The 16,772-nt window shown below is 39.7% G+C and overlaps 3 protein-coding genes across 28 annotated transcripts in view; 1 reads left to right on the forward strand and 2 right to left on the reverse strand.

Annotated features, from left to right (window-relative positions):
• Positions 1 to 311: 311 nt before the first annotated feature.
• Positions 312 to 1,947, forward strand: LOC113171951 (complement C1q subcomponent subunit B-like). Its single transcript, XM_026374689.1, has 4 exons — positions 312 to 523; positions 644 to 766; positions 884 to 1,080; positions 1,834 to 1,947. Exons 1-4 carry the CDS (start codon positions 355 to 357, stop codon positions 1,945 to 1,947), a joined length of 603 nt encoding a protein of 200 aa, XP_026230474.1. The 5' UTR covers positions 312 to 354.
• A 3,828-nt stretch (positions 1,948 to 5,775) lies between these two features.
• Positions 5,776 to 8,016, reverse strand: LOC113172413 (ras-related protein Rap-2b-like). Its single transcript, XM_026375372.2, has one exon. It carries the CDS (start codon positions 7,598 to 7,600, stop codon positions 7,052 to 7,054), a length of 549 nt encoding a protein of 182 aa, XP_026231157.1. The 5' UTR covers positions 7,601 to 8,016; the 3' UTR covers positions 5,776 to 7,051.
• A 1,203-nt stretch (positions 8,017 to 9,219) lies between these two features.
• LOC113171789 (muscleblind-like protein 1) overlaps positions 9,220 to 16,772 on the reverse strand; it is a 38,136-nt gene continuing 30,583 nt past the window's right edge. For 9 of the 26 annotated variants that reach the window (XM_026374481.2, XM_026374478.2, XM_026374492.2 and 6 more), the window contains 6 exons: positions 16,014 to 16,167; positions 15,056 to 15,091; positions 14,184 to 14,275; positions 13,627 to 13,671; positions 12,802 to 12,873; positions 9,220 to 12,696 (listed from right to left, as the gene is read on the reverse strand). In XM_026374481.2, the coding sequence (XP_026230266.1) occupies positions 12,817 to 12,873; positions 13,627 to 13,671; positions 14,184 to 14,275; positions 15,056 to 15,091; positions 16,014 to 16,167 (384 nt within the window). In that variant the 3' untranslated portion in view covers positions 9,220 to 12,696; positions 12,802 to 12,816. The remainder of the gene's footprint in view (positions 12,697 to 12,801; positions 12,874 to 13,626; positions 13,672 to 14,183; positions 14,276 to 15,055; positions 15,092 to 16,013; positions 16,168 to 16,772) is intronic. The other 17 variants (XM_026374487.2, XM_026374494.2, XM_026374497.2 and 14 more) reach the window with 6 other exon arrangements.

The following is a 16,772-nucleotide window of genomic DNA, read 5'->3' on the forward strand; positions in this document are numbered from 1 at the left end:
TATAAAGTAAAATAATACCTGTGAAACATCATCACGTTGCCATGTTAGGATGCTTACAGCCTCAGTTTTACTATCAGACAATCGATACACGTGAGTTGGAAAGAGGACTGAATGAAGTCACTGTTTACACTGTGGTTTTGTTCCTCTCCTTTCCTTTGAAAGTAATGTTATCAAACAATAACCAAATAAACATTTGGCCAGTTGCTTATCATATCTCTGATGATGATTCATTTATTCATGTTGCTCAGATCATAGACCTCATGTCAAGGGTATTTCCTTCTTCATTTGGTATATAAAGCATACAGCACAAACAAGACAAAGACAAGACAAAGACAAGACAAAGTAATTGGAAAGATGAAGACCTCAGTGGTTGTGTTGACTTTATCATTTTTACATCTCTGTGTGGCTGAGGTTCAGCTGCTGAAACAAGCAGGAGAAGATGACAATGTTACTGTGAGTTCCAGCAACGAGCCAGGACTGGTGTCCGAACCTCAAAACATTGATCTGAGGGGACCAGTCCAAGGTAAGAACATGCACAACTGAGCTACAGGTGTTTGTTCTGCTTTGTAGGTATAATTGTATTTCAGAATTTGTTGTTATTAGTCAAAACAAACATATTAACCTACCCTGATTATCACTAAAGAAAAACGGGTGGCATTTGGAGCATCTCTTGGGAATGTTGGAAATACTGGACCTTACAATGTGGCAATCACTCTCACCTACAAGAAGGTCTTCACAAACACAGGAGCATACAATCCAGCAACAGGTAAACCAGGCACAGTAATGAGAAAGATGCTGTTCACATTGTTTCTGATTGTGTGTAAGTCAGACCCTGCACGTAAAGTGGTAGAAGACACTGTTGGACTCTGTTGATCATTCCCAGGTATCTTCACTGCTCCAGTCAAAGGAGTGTATTACTTCAGTTTCTCGGGGCATAATCAATCAACTAGAACGATGTGCCTGCGGCTGATGAAGAATGAATACCATGTAGTGATGGCGTACAATCATCCAGCTGGAAATCGCCACGAGACCGCAACCAATGGCATGATTCTACAGCTTCAAGTCGGAGACCACGTGTACGTAAGACTCTGCCCAAACACTTGGATTTATGATAATAGTAATTATCACAGCACCTTCATTGGTTATTTGTTATTCTCTCTGTAAGTTGAAAATAAAGGATAGATAATCAAAGGGCAAACATTTGCAGCATGTAGGGGTGGAACTAATGATAATGGCTCAGTGTGTCTTCCAGGACTCAGTATATTGTTGCTGCTGGTGTGGGTATGATGAAAACAGTGATGCAGGTTAAACACCTGTATGAATCATTTATATTGTGTTTTCTTTAATAAGTATTTTTTTAATCAATAAAGACACAATGCCACTTGCCAATATAAGTATAAATAATAATGTAATTGTGATTATTATCATTGATTATGTTGTTATTACTAATTAATCTGTATATATAGTTGCATTCTGTAAGGTCTTGAACCTACCATTGTAAAGTTCCTTGAGATGATGTTTATTGTAATGTGGTGCTATAAAAAATATTAAATATTCCTTTAAAATCGACCTTTTCAGCATATGAGCTTAATGATCTTCCATATGTTATTCAGACAAGTCAAGACTGTGTTACTGTGCATAACAACCGTTAGTGGTGTATTTCCTGCAGCAGGATGGTGTATGTGGGAAACTCTACAGCATGCAGCAAAGACAGTGCTTTTAAACTACGTGGGAAATTATGTGATAAACAAAGGACATATTCATGTACCTAATAATAAAATAATAATTTACCTTTAAACTGTTCATTCTGGTCTTTTGGTGTTGTATATAAAGCCCAGTGTGGAGAACTGCTCCAGAAAAACAGAGGTACGTGTAATTAAAGATGAAGACCTCAGTGATTGTGTTGAATGGATCATTCTTTCCGTGTGGCTCGGATCCAGACGCTGAATCAACACGAAGAAGACGGCAACAACTCAGAAAATCCCAGCAACGAGCCTGTTTGTCCTTGTGACATATCGGGGTGGCAGCTTTTCTGGCTCCTTGTATGTTCTCTTAAGATAAAGTTGTTATCTTAAGAGAAGTGGAGGCCAAACTACAAAACACTGAGAATTAGATGACTTGAGGGGGTAAGAACACATAGTAACTGAAGCATAAGTATAACTCAGGTTGAGTTTTTGTTGTCTTAATACAAATTAAACATTAAAATACAGTTTTCACTAGTACACAAGAAGAAGAAGATTGATTTTGACTGAGATTCATTTGTTTTTAAAAGGAGAAAAGGGCTTCTTAATCAGGACAACAATGACTCAGCAGATTGTTCTACATTTAAAATTATTTGTTGGCAGTAAAGGCAACATTTTAATAATAATGTCATTAAAATCCTTCACCGTTAAATAAATAGCTTGCCATTTTCCAAATTTTAAAATCCAGACTGCGTCACTGTGTCCACGTGTAACTGTGAGATAACTGCAACAACAACACCATCAAGTATCGACTAATTCAACAGAATTCAACAGAGTTCAGATGATGTTCTTGTAAAATGAGGCTTTAGCCAAACACAGAACATAGATAACAGAAAAAAACATTGGTGTTTTTATATGTGTTTAAGCTGTATCACATTTCCTACCTATTTCACCTACCTATAAGCCAAACCATATGTGCACATAACTCCACGTTGTTGTGAAAAACATTTCATAACTGCATTTTACTGACCACCCATTTTTTCAGCTGCCTGCGATTTCCATGCCCTCTTTACATTGCAGTTAATTGCAATCACGTAAAGAAGTACTCAATTCCAACCTATAGCCCCTTACATATTTCCAAAGCATTATATTTTATGCACTAGGATAAATTACAGACTAGAAACAGCATGAAAAGAAACAATAGAGGCCGATGTGACAATGACATCTCTAAGCAGACTTGAATTATTACACAACAGGCAACATGGAAGAGTAAAAAAAATGAAAAGCACCATTTTGCTTAAACACCCGTGAACCTTGAGGACAGCAACTTATTCATGTAATTTAGTTTTTTATTTTATTTATATACTACATCTAATCAGTGAATTAGTAAAATCATCAGCAAGTCTGTATTAAACCGCATTTGTAAGCTAAATACAGTATTACAAGAGGGAACATAGTTCAGAAGCAATGATGACGATGGAAGTGGATGCTCCTACTCCCACAGACACACACCAACCGATAGCTGATAGCTGCAACCATCACTCATTCACAGGCCTGAAAATGGAAATGTTGGATGAATGTGGGGGAGCTGAGAGCACCTCTGTGTGTCTGCTGTGTCCTCCTACTCAGTGTGCAGTGTGGGAGGCAGACACACAGCATTTAGTCTATTTTAGTGCCTGGATATGTGAGGTCTTTTCTTCACCATTTCCTCCAAGAACAGAGTGACTCACACACAGTGGTACACAATCAGACTCCTGCAGGCACAATGGCAACTCTACTAGAAAAATTACTGCAAGAAACACTGCATTCAATCAGGTGCAAAGCCGTCACTTGCTCTCAACACTTGCCATCTGTCACATTTTTGTGTTTTTTATCATAAAAAGCACTGTTTTAGCTTTTTTTGTATCGTCTATTTTATTATTTCCTCCTGTGTTTCTTTTTATTTGTATTTAATTATGATAATTATTTAATTAATAATGAAAATATACAACAATCGTCATAAAAACAACATCCAGAGAGGTATCTTTCTTCAGAAGCACAAAACAGGAGGTCTCGAGTTGAGATAAGAGATTGGGTCTTTTAATGATTAACATGAAAGTGACTGAAAAGTGTTTGTGTAACTGTTTAACCTTTTGAAAATCAGGGGGTGTTTCTGATGTGATTTGGGATTTTATTTCAAATATATTATCTAAAGCAGGTATGTTAGGGAACAGTTAATGGTTCAACTTCAGTTCATTTGTGCAAAATCTCCTGGTGTTCCTTCCAGGAAGACAAAGAGAGGAATGGAGAAGAAAAGCATTTAACTTAAAATGCAAATTAATACTATGATATAGTCATAAATACAGTTCTTCACCCCTTGCAACTTTTTATTTTTATATTTTTTTATTTTATTCTGTCCTATTTATATTCCAGCTATCCCTGCCCTACCCACTGTGAATTACCTGGATCACGTGTATCATCCAGCTTTTGATTTGAACACACCAGAGGAAATAACTATTATATACTAATGACCAATAAAGGTAATGTCATTTTCCAAAATCCAGGCGTCCAACCAGAGTCTCATGTACAGAGTTAAACCTGCTTTCCGGAACAAGTCCCTGATCAGTCAATAACAACCTCCTCATAGCCTCAAGCAGACTCATGTCCTCGAAGAGACGTTTGCTTGTTTAACACAATAGATAAAATACACCTGAGGCAAAGTCCAAATCCTAATCCTTGTTGTAAGAGGCAAAGTACAGGATTGTCAAACAGGTCTGTGAAAGGGGCTGTACCTGTCTGCGGTGACCCCAGACTCTTGCCCAGTGATGGCTGGAATAGGGTCCAGCATTCCTGTCTCGTCTGTCTAAGCATGCAGCTGTGGCAGATGTTGTGAATCAGTGCCACACTTGATGTTGTCTGTTTCTTTGGTGAAATCAGATCACATCAAACAACTGCATGCCCAGCCTCAAGAGTGGGGTCTACTTATCCTTCTCCCACGCTGTCCTCTTTCGTCTTTCCCCATCATTCTTCATTCTTTTATGTTATTTTCTGAGAGACGTTTGGCTTAGGTTGAAAAGAACAGTGCATGGACAGGGGTCATGTCATGTCATGGGCACTTGAGGGAGGACGGGCTGTGACAATGCATGCCCTTTATTTCTACATGGTTAAGAGGAACTGCTTGTTTGTTTCAACATTTGATAGATGTGAGATGAAGTTACCGCAACACAGGAAGTGCCCTATCATCCACCCTTCCTCTCCTCAATATAGCCAAAAAAAAAAAAAAAAATGCCATGAAGCAACATGCCAATTCGCAGCTTTTCTGAGCAACACACTAAACAAGTTAAATGTTGTTGAGAATAAACAAAATGACATGTTGCATATTGCTTCACATGTAGTACACATGAACTATGTCGGGCTGTTTACGAAGTTCACAATGAAAAGTGAAGTTTATGTAATAATGCAGTAAGCATCCTGCTGTTGCTCACTGGAAGTCATATTTTAGACTTGTGAGGCATCAACAATACATTTAACCACTGGCTTGGATCAAAAATAGTAATTAGTAATAAACAAATAGCTGAATCATTCGGACATATCTGTCAAACAGCGTGTTTTATGCTATTCTTTTCTTTCCTTACCTTAAAAACAGGAACCTCTAGAAGGTGGCAGGACTGTTTCTAGCCTTGAATATTTGTGGTTGGAGGGACACAGCAGCCAGTCTGAGTTACAGCTTTCCAAATGCCACTCTACAGTATGTATGGGTGATTGAACTCGGGTGTACAGGCACAAAAAGCCCCCTCTGTCCTCCACTCTGCCTGGAAAACATGCAGAGAGAAGAGGGGAAAAAGCTCTCGCCAGCTAAACACACTTAGTGAACACCCTACTCACTCACTACTGGCTGCGAGGGCCCTGATCACTATAAGTTGCTTTGTGTGCCCATCGCCAAAAACCTATATTCTATTTGTGATAATATTTAACTGAGAAAAGCTGCAAATAGGCATATTGTTATACCTGGTCCCAGCAGTTGAGCAGTGAAAATGGCTGCAATGATGGTCAGGTCCAAAGTACCCCATAAATAAAACTGTACATCAGCAGTAATTAATTACAGCACACGGTGTTACGTAAAATGCATGTTGTATTACAAGTTTTCAAACTGACAGGTTGATGGCAGAAGATTTGTCCAAAGAGAGAATTACAGTTACAGTAAGTCAAAAGTGTCACATTATTTAAAAAACAAAACAAAAATCATCTAGATAATACAGACAGACATGGCTTGCCATTCACTGAACCAAAATCCCAGTAGGTTAAAGTTGTTGTTCTGTTCTTGTTGGACTAGTACCTCGAGAAACGGCCTGAATTTGACCCCGAAGCAGCAGGTCTGGTGCCAGCTTAGCTTCCTGACAAGTCAAATAAGAAAAGGCGCTTCTAACTTTAACACCAAATGAAACTAAAGTATATACCAGGAAACTGCTAGAAAGAAAAGTTCTGATTGCCATCAAGACGCACTGCAGAGGAAGTAGGGCTCATCAGTTGGCACAGTCACAGGAGTTTTCTTAGGAAGGCACTTCACATGGGGTCATGGTGTTCCCCATGCAGCGACAGCAACACACTAAGGTCCTTGTTTGTGCACAATGAGGAGGGACACCGTCAACTAAGTGCAAGCTCCATGATAAATCCACTTCAGCCAGACCGGAGAGGGGAGGATAAACAAAAAATACGTAGGCGTGATACAACTCCCACCACAGTCCACAGCTTCAAATACAGTCTGGTGGTGGGTGGGTCTGCGCCTCTTGCATCAGATCGAGCCTTTTTCTGGAGGACTGGATTGAGATTTGATTTGAGTAACCTGTGCAAGGCTTGAGTGGTGATTAATAAGTTTATCAGAGATTTTAAATACTTCCAGGCCTCCTCCAGCCACGGGGGCCTCACAAGTGACCAATCCCCAAGTCTGCCTGGGGATTTGGCACGATAACCCCCCCCCCTACCACCACCACCACCACCAATCTCCATGACAGATGGACCCATCCCAGAAGATGTAACCGAACAAGTCAACAGATAAAACCACAAAAAAAAAAAAAAGAATAACCAGAAAAGTACGTGTCTCTTAGGTTTCACAACAAGACATTCCTATTGAGGCACATTTCCAGAGAAGTGTCAAATACAAAGCTATATAAAAAAAAAAAATCCCAAAACATTCAAGTACTTTGTCATGTAAACACTCTTCCAGACTATTTTACATAATCGATTGTTGTCGTAGTCGATTTTGTTTGTGTGCAACAATAAGACAACAGTGTGAGGAAAGATAATACGTTTGCAAAACAAGCCTGCAGGACAAGTTAGAAGCTCAAACTCAGCTCGGATGTGCCGTTTGTGTTTTGGATGTTTGTCTTTCTTCAGAGCAGGACGCATGAGCAGCACTGGTCTCCACCGCTGGGCACAGTTGAATAGTTCATCTGTCTCACTATCTCTGCAAACAGTTCGTCGACCGATCCTTTATTCTTGGCTGAGGTTTCCATAAACGGGCAGCTCCAGTCCTGGGCCAGCGCCTTGCCTTCCCCGGAAGAAACCTCTCTCTCCCCCTCCAGGTCCACCTTGTTGCCCACCAGGATCATGGGCACACGCTCGTACCTCTTGACGCGGATGATCTGGTCTCTCATGGGCTTGATGTCCTGGAAGCTCTGCTGGTTCACCAGGCTGTAGACCAGGATGAAGCCCTGGCCGTTCTTGATGTACAGGTCTCGCATGGAGGCGAACTGCTCGGTCCCCGCCGTGTCCAGGATCTCCAGCACCGACGGGGACGAGTCCACCTCGATCTCCTTCCTGTAGAAATCCTCTATCGTGGGGTCGTACTTCTCGATGAAGGAGCCCGTCACGAACTGGACGGTCAGCGCGGATTTGCCGACTCCGCCCGACCCCAAAACAACCACTTTGTACTCCCTCATGGCTGGTGGTGGGGGGGGGGGAGGACGGCAGACACCTCCTTTTTCCGCGACGAAGCCTCCTCTCTCCCACCCGCTGACCAGCCCCGATGTTTTCAACCCGAGCAGGCTGGGAAGGCTGCCGTCTCGCTCGGATTGGACTCTAACCCCAGGCCGGTGGTGCGTAACGCCCGCGGAGCACGGATCCGAGGAGAGTGACGGCTCCTGGACATCAGCGTAGCCGATTAAAGCGCATTTTGATCGCACCGCATTGTGCAACGCTGCTGGGAAGCGTGATCGCTTCTCTCCCCTCGCATGGCGTTTCCTGCCCACATCCTCAGCGCGTCAAAGCCGAGGTTCAGTTCCGTTTTCTTAAAGGAGCCGTCACCAGAAAAACCTCAGCGAGCAGATGACCAGGCGGATCCTGCAGGGCACTGACCTCTGCCCTCACAGGCACACTCAGTGCCAGAGCCCTCAACAAGAGGCTGTGCACTGTGATTATACATGAGTATACTAATTAGGTGCTCCATTAACTCATTAACCATCATAGGCCCATGTCAGCATATTCTTCAAACGCAGGTTCGAGAAGCATTATGATGCATTGTTTTTACCAAAATAATACAATATAAAGTCAAGTAAAAGCAGCATAATGCAGTATAAAAGTGATAAATACTAAGTCCTGCATGGAAAACCCAAGTTCACAATCAAGGTGAACAGTACAGTGGGAAAGTGGAAACGTGACCTGGAGGTTTTCATTTTCATAATTAATTTAGTAATCAAACACTGTGCAACAAGCTCAATAGTAGAAATAGTGATAATGACAATATAGACCAGTAAATACTACATGTATTTGCAAAGGTTGATCTTAAAAGTGTATAAAGATGTAGTTTTAATGTCAGTGTTATTATTAGAAAGCAGGCTCCTGGGATTTTGAATTTTGCAGATGATACTACCTTTGGATCACAGACTGGCATTAAACACAGTTTAATGTACATCAGGAGTTTAGATTATTATGGCTTTCAAACATTATGTGCTGTCTCCAAAATGGAAATAAAGAACAAAGGCTCCTGATGTCAGGAAAATGTCACATGTTCATATAACACACATCAGGAGGCTTGTGATGAGTTCATATACAGTAGACTTCATCTTACTTCAGTTCTGACCTAGATAATACACACAACCTAATAAAAATCGCCCTGAGCACAATGAGTTTAACCTTGCAAATCTGTTACACATCAGTCTCCGTGGAGCTGCTCTAGTCAGACGCTCTCAAGATGATTGAGAATACAAAACCAAATACACTGTCCTGAACTGCCTCCTTCACTTGTGATACAATGATACATAAACACTTGCTTGGTGGTTTGTTTATGTAATATCAAGTTGAAATTAAAATTAATTTCTCTAATTATCTTTATTTTAAAGCAAATATGAATTTGACACACACACACATTTTTGTATGGCAGTCAGTGTGAGGTCACTCTTCTTTCTTTTTTTTTTTTGTCCTCACTTTGTAAAAGTGTCCTCAGTCCAACGGCTAAAAAATGATGCTGGTCCTCACAATGGAAGTCATACAAATGCACACAACACACACACACACACACACACACACACAAGGTAAACACAGAGGCAGTGATCACACACTGTTGCATGAGCAAATCAAATATTGTTTTATTCAGATTTTTTAATCCATACAGCAAGAGTCAATTATGGCAACAATAAAATGTGCATAAACAAATCTGAAGACAGAATAGTACATTATTATGTGGCAACTGTTAGCAAATACGTAAGTCGTGGTTGCACTTACAGGTAAAAAGCAGTCAAAGCGTACATATAAATGTGCTCCCAGCAGGGAAGAGAAACCGTGGTTCCAGCCCTGAAACTGGACATCTGGTGTGGAGAAAACGGTGCTTTGGTTCTGTAGCAACTACACAGCAGTCTCAAGTCAGATACATGTTGATGCTGATCTGCGACTGTTACATTCATTTCTAAGACTAATTTGCCAAATATGCATTTGGTGTGGTGGATGTTCGCCTGCTGAGTGCACAGATATGATAGCAGGAACAACTGCCCGTCAGTCAGTGTCGACTGTAAATATCCGGCTATGAGAAAGTATCTGGGGTGGATGAGTGCTAATATTTTATCATTATTTAAATAACATGTTTGCTTGGAAAATATTTTATCACACAAGAGTAAGATGACTTGTTTTTGAAGTATTATTTCCTCCCACTGTGGTTGTTATCTACTGTATGTAATTAATAAAAAACAAACATATTACTGTGTATTCTGTGGTCTGAATGTGTTCTCGTTCCTTACATATGGTAACTATGCAGTTTCTTTTGTTTGTATTTATACATGCAGTCAAATCAAAGAATTATAGAAGAATAAATTTAAAAGTTTTATGAATCAACTGTACCATGGGAGCAGCAATACTGCATGACCAAGTCCAACAAATGATATATGGACATCACTGGATATGTGGAGTTAGCATGACATGGGGATCTTTACTCCCCTACAACATTCCCTGGTAATACTAGCCACTGATAAAATAAGACAAAAAGCGCATAGCTTTCTCTGAATGCATTGGCCAAGAAACTAGTGCCCTTCTTTGCAAGCAATTGTTTTAGCTGGTCTTCTAATTTAAGAATTTAAATTAATCTAACAAAATTCCTTATAATTATAGATCTTTTTTTATTCAAAATAATATCTCAATATGATACACATTTTTTCTCTGTTCATTTGACTATATACAGAAGTGCAAAAAGTCAACCTTCGTCCCTTAGGTTAGAACTCATCACCTGCAGCATTTAGGACTTCTCCAGTCTGGAAAAGTCTTTGCTTTCTCGCTCCTAACTTCCAACAAACATCCAGACACCCGTCAATCTCACTGCTCGTTTTGGCCTGACATTCAGGGCAAACTTAAGAAATATTCAAACAAAAGTACATATCTTTTTTGAAATGGATACAGTAGAAAATAATTTTTACTCTTAAACAAGGACAATCTATATCTCAATACAATATATTTTCAAACATGATCTTGACATGTTGGTTAAAATATTAGGTCGTTTGTCTACTGAGATATGCTGCAGTAGCAGCAAATTAATTGATCTCATTCCTTGTATCAAAAAAGTCTTTCATCAATAAAATTAACTGATAATGTAACATCAACTAAAAAAGAATCCAGCTATATGAATGAAGTGAATATTTAAAACTGACTCAACACATTATCATTTATATGGTTTGAAAAAGTTATGAATGTCATACTACCTCAAAATACGGCTATATCAATGTTTGTCAAGTAATATATAGTAAGGCAAAAAAAAAAAAAAAAGGAAAAATCTACAACTACAAACCTCAAATAGATTCAAATCCTTAAGTAGTACATAACACATAAGTTCAATGAAATTTAAGAGTAATTGTTACTTTTACATTGAGACAAAAAAACAAAAACAAACTAAAGAGATCATAAGCAGTATGTGAGAGAATTATAAAACATCATTGGTGTTCTTTACCTGCACGGTGATTCAAAAATACATTTGATTGGGGTGAGACCCATTAATTGTAATCTAAGGCTTTGTTAGGTACATTACAATCGGTAAAGACACACTACACACCTCTGTGAAAACAGAAAGAAGTGAGCAAACAACTGAAAGATGGATGAAAGGTGATACACGCTTCCTTAATTGGTTTAGCCTCTTTAGAGATGAGAGATGTCTTTGTAACCCTTTGTGACTACGAGTGAGGGAAAAACTGTGCTTTGGTTTCCATAGTCAGATCCACAAGGGATGAGAACTTCGATGTTTTGCAAGAAATACAGGTCAAAGTTATGTTTGTGTTGTATTTCCTCAAAGATTAAAGTCCACTTAAGATGGGCTGTGAAATTAAATCAGGGAGATCAGACAAACAATTATTCAAGTGCACATGTGGTTTAAATGACCTAATAGACCTCTGGGTCCGATGTTTTAAATTCCCATCAACACATGGCTCAACAGTGCTTCTTGGAGACACAGTTTTAGAGTTGCTCCTCTTTAAAAGAGGAGGAACTAAGTAACACAATGTCAATTGAAGCCACACTCTCTACTTCACCAGGCTTTAGAGTCAATGGATTTGAGCAACAACTTAATCTCAACAAACACAAACAACACTAGTCTATGAAAAAAGAGTTATGACAAACTTTAGGAAAACCCTCTATTGTTGATTTTAAAAGGAAAAAAACACTTTAAAAATTGGCTAGAACCCCATTTCTAAAACTGATTAATTAGATAAATGAAAACAAAAGTAAAATAAAATTTAAAAAAAACACTCACAATGTAGATTCTGAAAAGGAAACAATACAAAAAGAGCCATAAAAAACTTTTACCTTCGGTAAACAAATAACACTGCTGAGATAACACTCTGATTTTAGCTGTATGGCCTTGATGGCACATGGCAAGGTGAGAAAAGCTAGCCTGGCTGTGCTTTCAAGGTACACAGGTATGTTGGTTTACCCAGAACATTCATATGTCCAAGACCCTCATTTCAACATCTAGTTTCACTAGTAGCTGTAAAAACACAATACTGTACATGCCTAATTCTTTTGGTGAATAAAATTCCTGGTAAATCATTGTGCCTTTAAATTCAAATTCAAGGTGCATGTTTGCATTTCACTTGTAAACTATGAAATATGGCTATTCTTTAAACAAAATAAAGCAGAACAAATAAAAAGAGGAAAGAAAAATTTTGGTCTATTAACGTACCAGCACTGGATGTTGCCTTCCACAGCCACGCTCTTGACCTTGTGTGTGTGCAGTAATGATAGTAATTACAACAAATTGAGTGCTATGATTCAGTCAGACACAGTGTTTCCCACAGAGGAGAGAGAGACACTGACCCGCCACTAAGATCTTTTCACCCCTCGGCTGGACGTCGAATTTGACAACAAATTTTTCTTGACATTGATATGTGGGAAGATGGCACAGATCATGTGTTGCACCCTTGATGTTTACATGTGTGGTGAGACCATCATCGCGGACCGGCTAAGAGATGGCAGACTCTCCTTGTCCCGTTGCTTGACATTCTGAAGGTTATGTACATAAAGGCTGAACTCTTTTGGCTTGGACGGTGCCAGCACACATTCATTTGATCTGTAAGACAAAAAAACAATGTTTCTGCGCTATAAGCTACTGAAAACATGAAAAAACAAGTTTGTAATGAGAAGAGAGAGCGTGAGGGTTGAAATAGGAACTCACTGTTCTTGAGAGGAACTACATTTGAGTCAAGTACTTGTGACTACTCAGATGATCTGCAGATATTATTGGAATCTGAGGATGAAAAAGCAAAAGACAGAGATCAAATGAAGTATCCTACACCATAAAATACTCCAAGCAAATGTTTTCTGACAAAACAACACATTTCCATCCCCTCTTCTCACATTAAGATGAGCTCATTGCTGAAAAGAAAGAAGATGACAAAATAGAAAAAAGCAATTTTGCAACTCTGGCAGCACAGGTCATTCAGACGTGACGTGTCAATAAGAATCAACAGACACTTGTGGGCAGCAGGGAAGGGGGGAGGAGGGCTGAGGGGAAGGGAGAGATGAGGGGGGCAGAGGGAAACTGTCAGTGAGGTGGCTCCCCCATGCAAATATAAGTCCTCCATGTTGTTGACCTGCACACTTCTGAATGTGGATCAGGAATAATAATAATTACTCATCCTAACTTTTCATAAATCTTTGCACTGATTCAATTAATGCAGAAAACTACTTATATAAAATACACCTGAAAAGACATAAAGAAATAATTATTTATTTCCAATTTTTTTTCTTTGCTTTTTTTTATTTTTATTTTTGCAAATCAGGCTGGTTTTAGAACATTACTCAGCTTAATGATGAGTATGTTCACCTTCTAAACAAGAGGAACATGGTAAAGCTTTGCTTTACGTGCTGGAAGCAGCAGCGAAAAAAGATAAAATAAAGGAGAAAAAAAAAGCCAAGCACCAAAGGGCACAGATAGCGACTGCTGCACAAGCTGTGCGAATGTCTCTAAAAAATGGGAAAAAAACTACCTCATACATACCAATTGCATGTATTCGTTGGTAGTCAACTTTGATAAGGAAGAGTCCTCAAAATGGGAAAGGACAAAAATCGAGGTTACAATGAGGACACACATTAAATGCAATACAGTATGTTTCTCCAGAAAGACAGATGTAGTGATCTAGGAAATGTGTAAAGTTAGAATATGATCGTTAAAGCTAAAATGGATACAGAATATCTGTGTTCTGTCTATATTTGTACACATGTTGGACTCTAGTGTAGGCCAACAAGAAGGAGTCCTGCCTTTTCCCCCAACCCACCCCTCGCTGTAGGAGACAAGCATTCCCAGATTGTCCATGTGCATTGATAGGAAGAGATAAAGGATAGATAGAGAGATAGATAGAGAGATAGATAGATAGAGAGATAGATAGATAGATAGATAGATAGATAGATAGATAGATAGATAGATAGATAGATAGATAGATAGATAGAGAGAGAGAGAGAGATAGATAGATAGATAGATAGATAGATAGAGAGAGAGAGAGAGAGAGAGAGAGAGAGAGAGAGAGAGAGAGAGACTGAGGCGGTAGAGGTGCAAACCTGATTGGTGGAGGCAGTTGCGAAGGGAACGCTTGTGGCAGATGTGGTGGCTGCAGACACAGTGGCTGGAGTACCACTGTGCATCATGGGAACTTTTTTGGAGGGAAAATCATGTAAGCAAAAATATACAGAGGAGCAGTGTAGCCACATACACACCAGGCAAACGAGGAAAGGAGAAGGAGAGACGGGGCATTGGAGAGGGATTCGATTTAACTGGTTCCCTTTCTTCTTTCTGCCGACGCTGATAAGAGGTCTTGTGATCTGAGAGCTCGATGTGACACAGTGTAGCTGTAGCAGCAGGCATTTACTTCCTCATCTGTGCGTGTTATGAGGATCTGATCTACTAACATTGTGCTTTCTTGGCAAACACTAGACGAGAGTTCATTTTAAAAGGTTTCACAGAGAATACTATTAATAAATGTTCTGTAATGTCTTAATTCTTAGTCTTAAAAACAGCGTCAGTAGGGCAGAGGAGATAAAGGGGGAGGTTATAATTGAACTCCCTCAGTTTTTTTATGTTTTTAAAGGGGGTTTTAGTTAGACCAGCCAAAAGCCAAATTTAGAACAGGCATGAGAATGAGTGTTAAAGCAATATACAGTAGGGATACATAGAATAATTAACAAAATAATTAATAGAATAAACAGTAACAGTTGCCATACAGGTAACAAACAACATTTAAATTTCACATTTGTTTTTTTATGTTGCTTCATATCACACAGTCACCCTCAGTCACCAAAACCTCATAAAGAAGTTGCACATGTGCTTTGATTACAATCTATAAAATCAAAATCACTGGATGGTTAGATTTTGACGACATATGAGTCACAGACACGAGGTTACAGATAACTGAAGAAGGAAAGCTGGAACCTACCAACGCTCGCTGCAGGTGTCATGCACAATATTGAGCCTGCCCATCATGCAGTGCAACAGGAAGTGGATTGGATAGGGGGAGAGAAATCAAAACAGCCCATCACAAGGTTCGTTAGAGTGAGGGGAGAGATAAGGTGGGAAAAAAAGGTTAATATCTCTTGGACACAGTCATCAGTGATTGGAAAAGGCAAAGTGGCGAACTCATTGTGAGGCAATCTGTTAATCAAATGAGTGTGAATCTAAACTTTTGTCTGAAGTGTAATGCATGTAATACACAAATGGTGGTAGTGTGGTTATGATTGCAACTATCAAGTATTAAACATTATATAGACACTCTAGACAGAAGTGAGGAGAACAGCGGATGTGTACAGAAGCAAGACTCTGCAGTCTGCTGCTTGCCAAACCGAGACGTAAGATACTGTTAATCAACCCATCCAGTCCCATTCATCCCAGCCCAAGCCAAAGCCCCAGCAACAGTATCTTATCTCAAAATGTGAATTTCCAGACAGTGGACACTTGGCACAATCTAATAAAGTAGTAAACAAGTTCTGTCTTTTTCTGCTACATTCATGCTTCCTTCAACCAGCCTGCTTGTACTAGGAAGAGCGGCTAGCTACGTGGAGTTATGTAATGGCAATTAGTAGGCGGAGAGACGTTACAACCTGTTCTTAACACCTAGTGGCCATGCAATGCCAAACAAATCACAATGCACAAATTAGACACAACAAATCACTTTTAAATTGTTCTTTGAAATATTCATGTGTGATTCTCACTGTCCTAAAAGAAAATCAAGATCTTTAATGTTTTAGAAGTTTTAGAGAAAAGGTCCAGAACTGAACTGTTCTGTACTGTGATCTACCACTTTGCCCAAACCCCAGCAAAGCAGGAGCCAGGTTAGACTGCTCCAGGCATCCTCTGGGTTGTCAGAGCACTATCTGTGCTTGCTTTTGGAGCCATACCTGATGGAAGGAAAGCAGCTTGCTGCTGAAACTGCATGCTGGCCAGGGCTTGTTGGTACTGGAGCATGCCAGTGTTAAACACGGCAGAGGCCCCGTTGGCCTTCTCCAGGGCTGCCCGCTTTGGCAGGGGAGCCATGACACTAGGGGCGATGCCCTGTCCGGGCAGGAGGGAGGTCAGTGAGGACAGAAAGAGAAAAAGTGTGTGGAAAGGAGAGAAAGGGTGTATTGGAGAGAGGCAAAAAAAGAAAACAAAAAAGATACATATGTTAGAGGACATCGTAGGAACACCATCACAAAATCCTTGTGTGTACAACAACAATAGTATCATCATCAGTAGCAAGCAAGCAGCAGTCTGACACAAGAACTACACAAGCAGGAGCATGGTGCCTACTGGAGCTACTGACTAATAAGCATTCAAACATTATCATATCATTATTTTTTTAGGATATTTACTTAGATGTATTAACTTTGTACTCCTAGGGCTGACTAAATGCAACATAAGCAAGCATTTAACTATTAAAACAATAAGGCTGCTAACAAGAGGTGGAACAGGTAGGAAGCACAGATAAAGGGAGGCTGCACTGCTAGCTCCATGATAAACTATGTAAGCCATGTTTAAGTGATGGTTCACTCTCAGACAATGTCAAAAATGGTCTCAGGCCAAGGGACATGAGTCAGATGTTGAAAAAACACATTTCTGGCATTAATATTCACACCATTCGCATTCTGTGGGTAGATTTAATCTTGACATGATGCCAT

This window comes from Anabas testudineus, chromosome 17 (genome assembly GCF_900324465.2).
Source record: "Anabas testudineus chromosome 17, fAnaTes1.2, whole genome shotgun sequence".
In the NCBI taxonomy this organism is placed as follows: domain Eukaryota; kingdom Metazoa; phylum Chordata; class Actinopteri; order Anabantiformes; family Anabantidae; genus Anabas; species Anabas testudineus.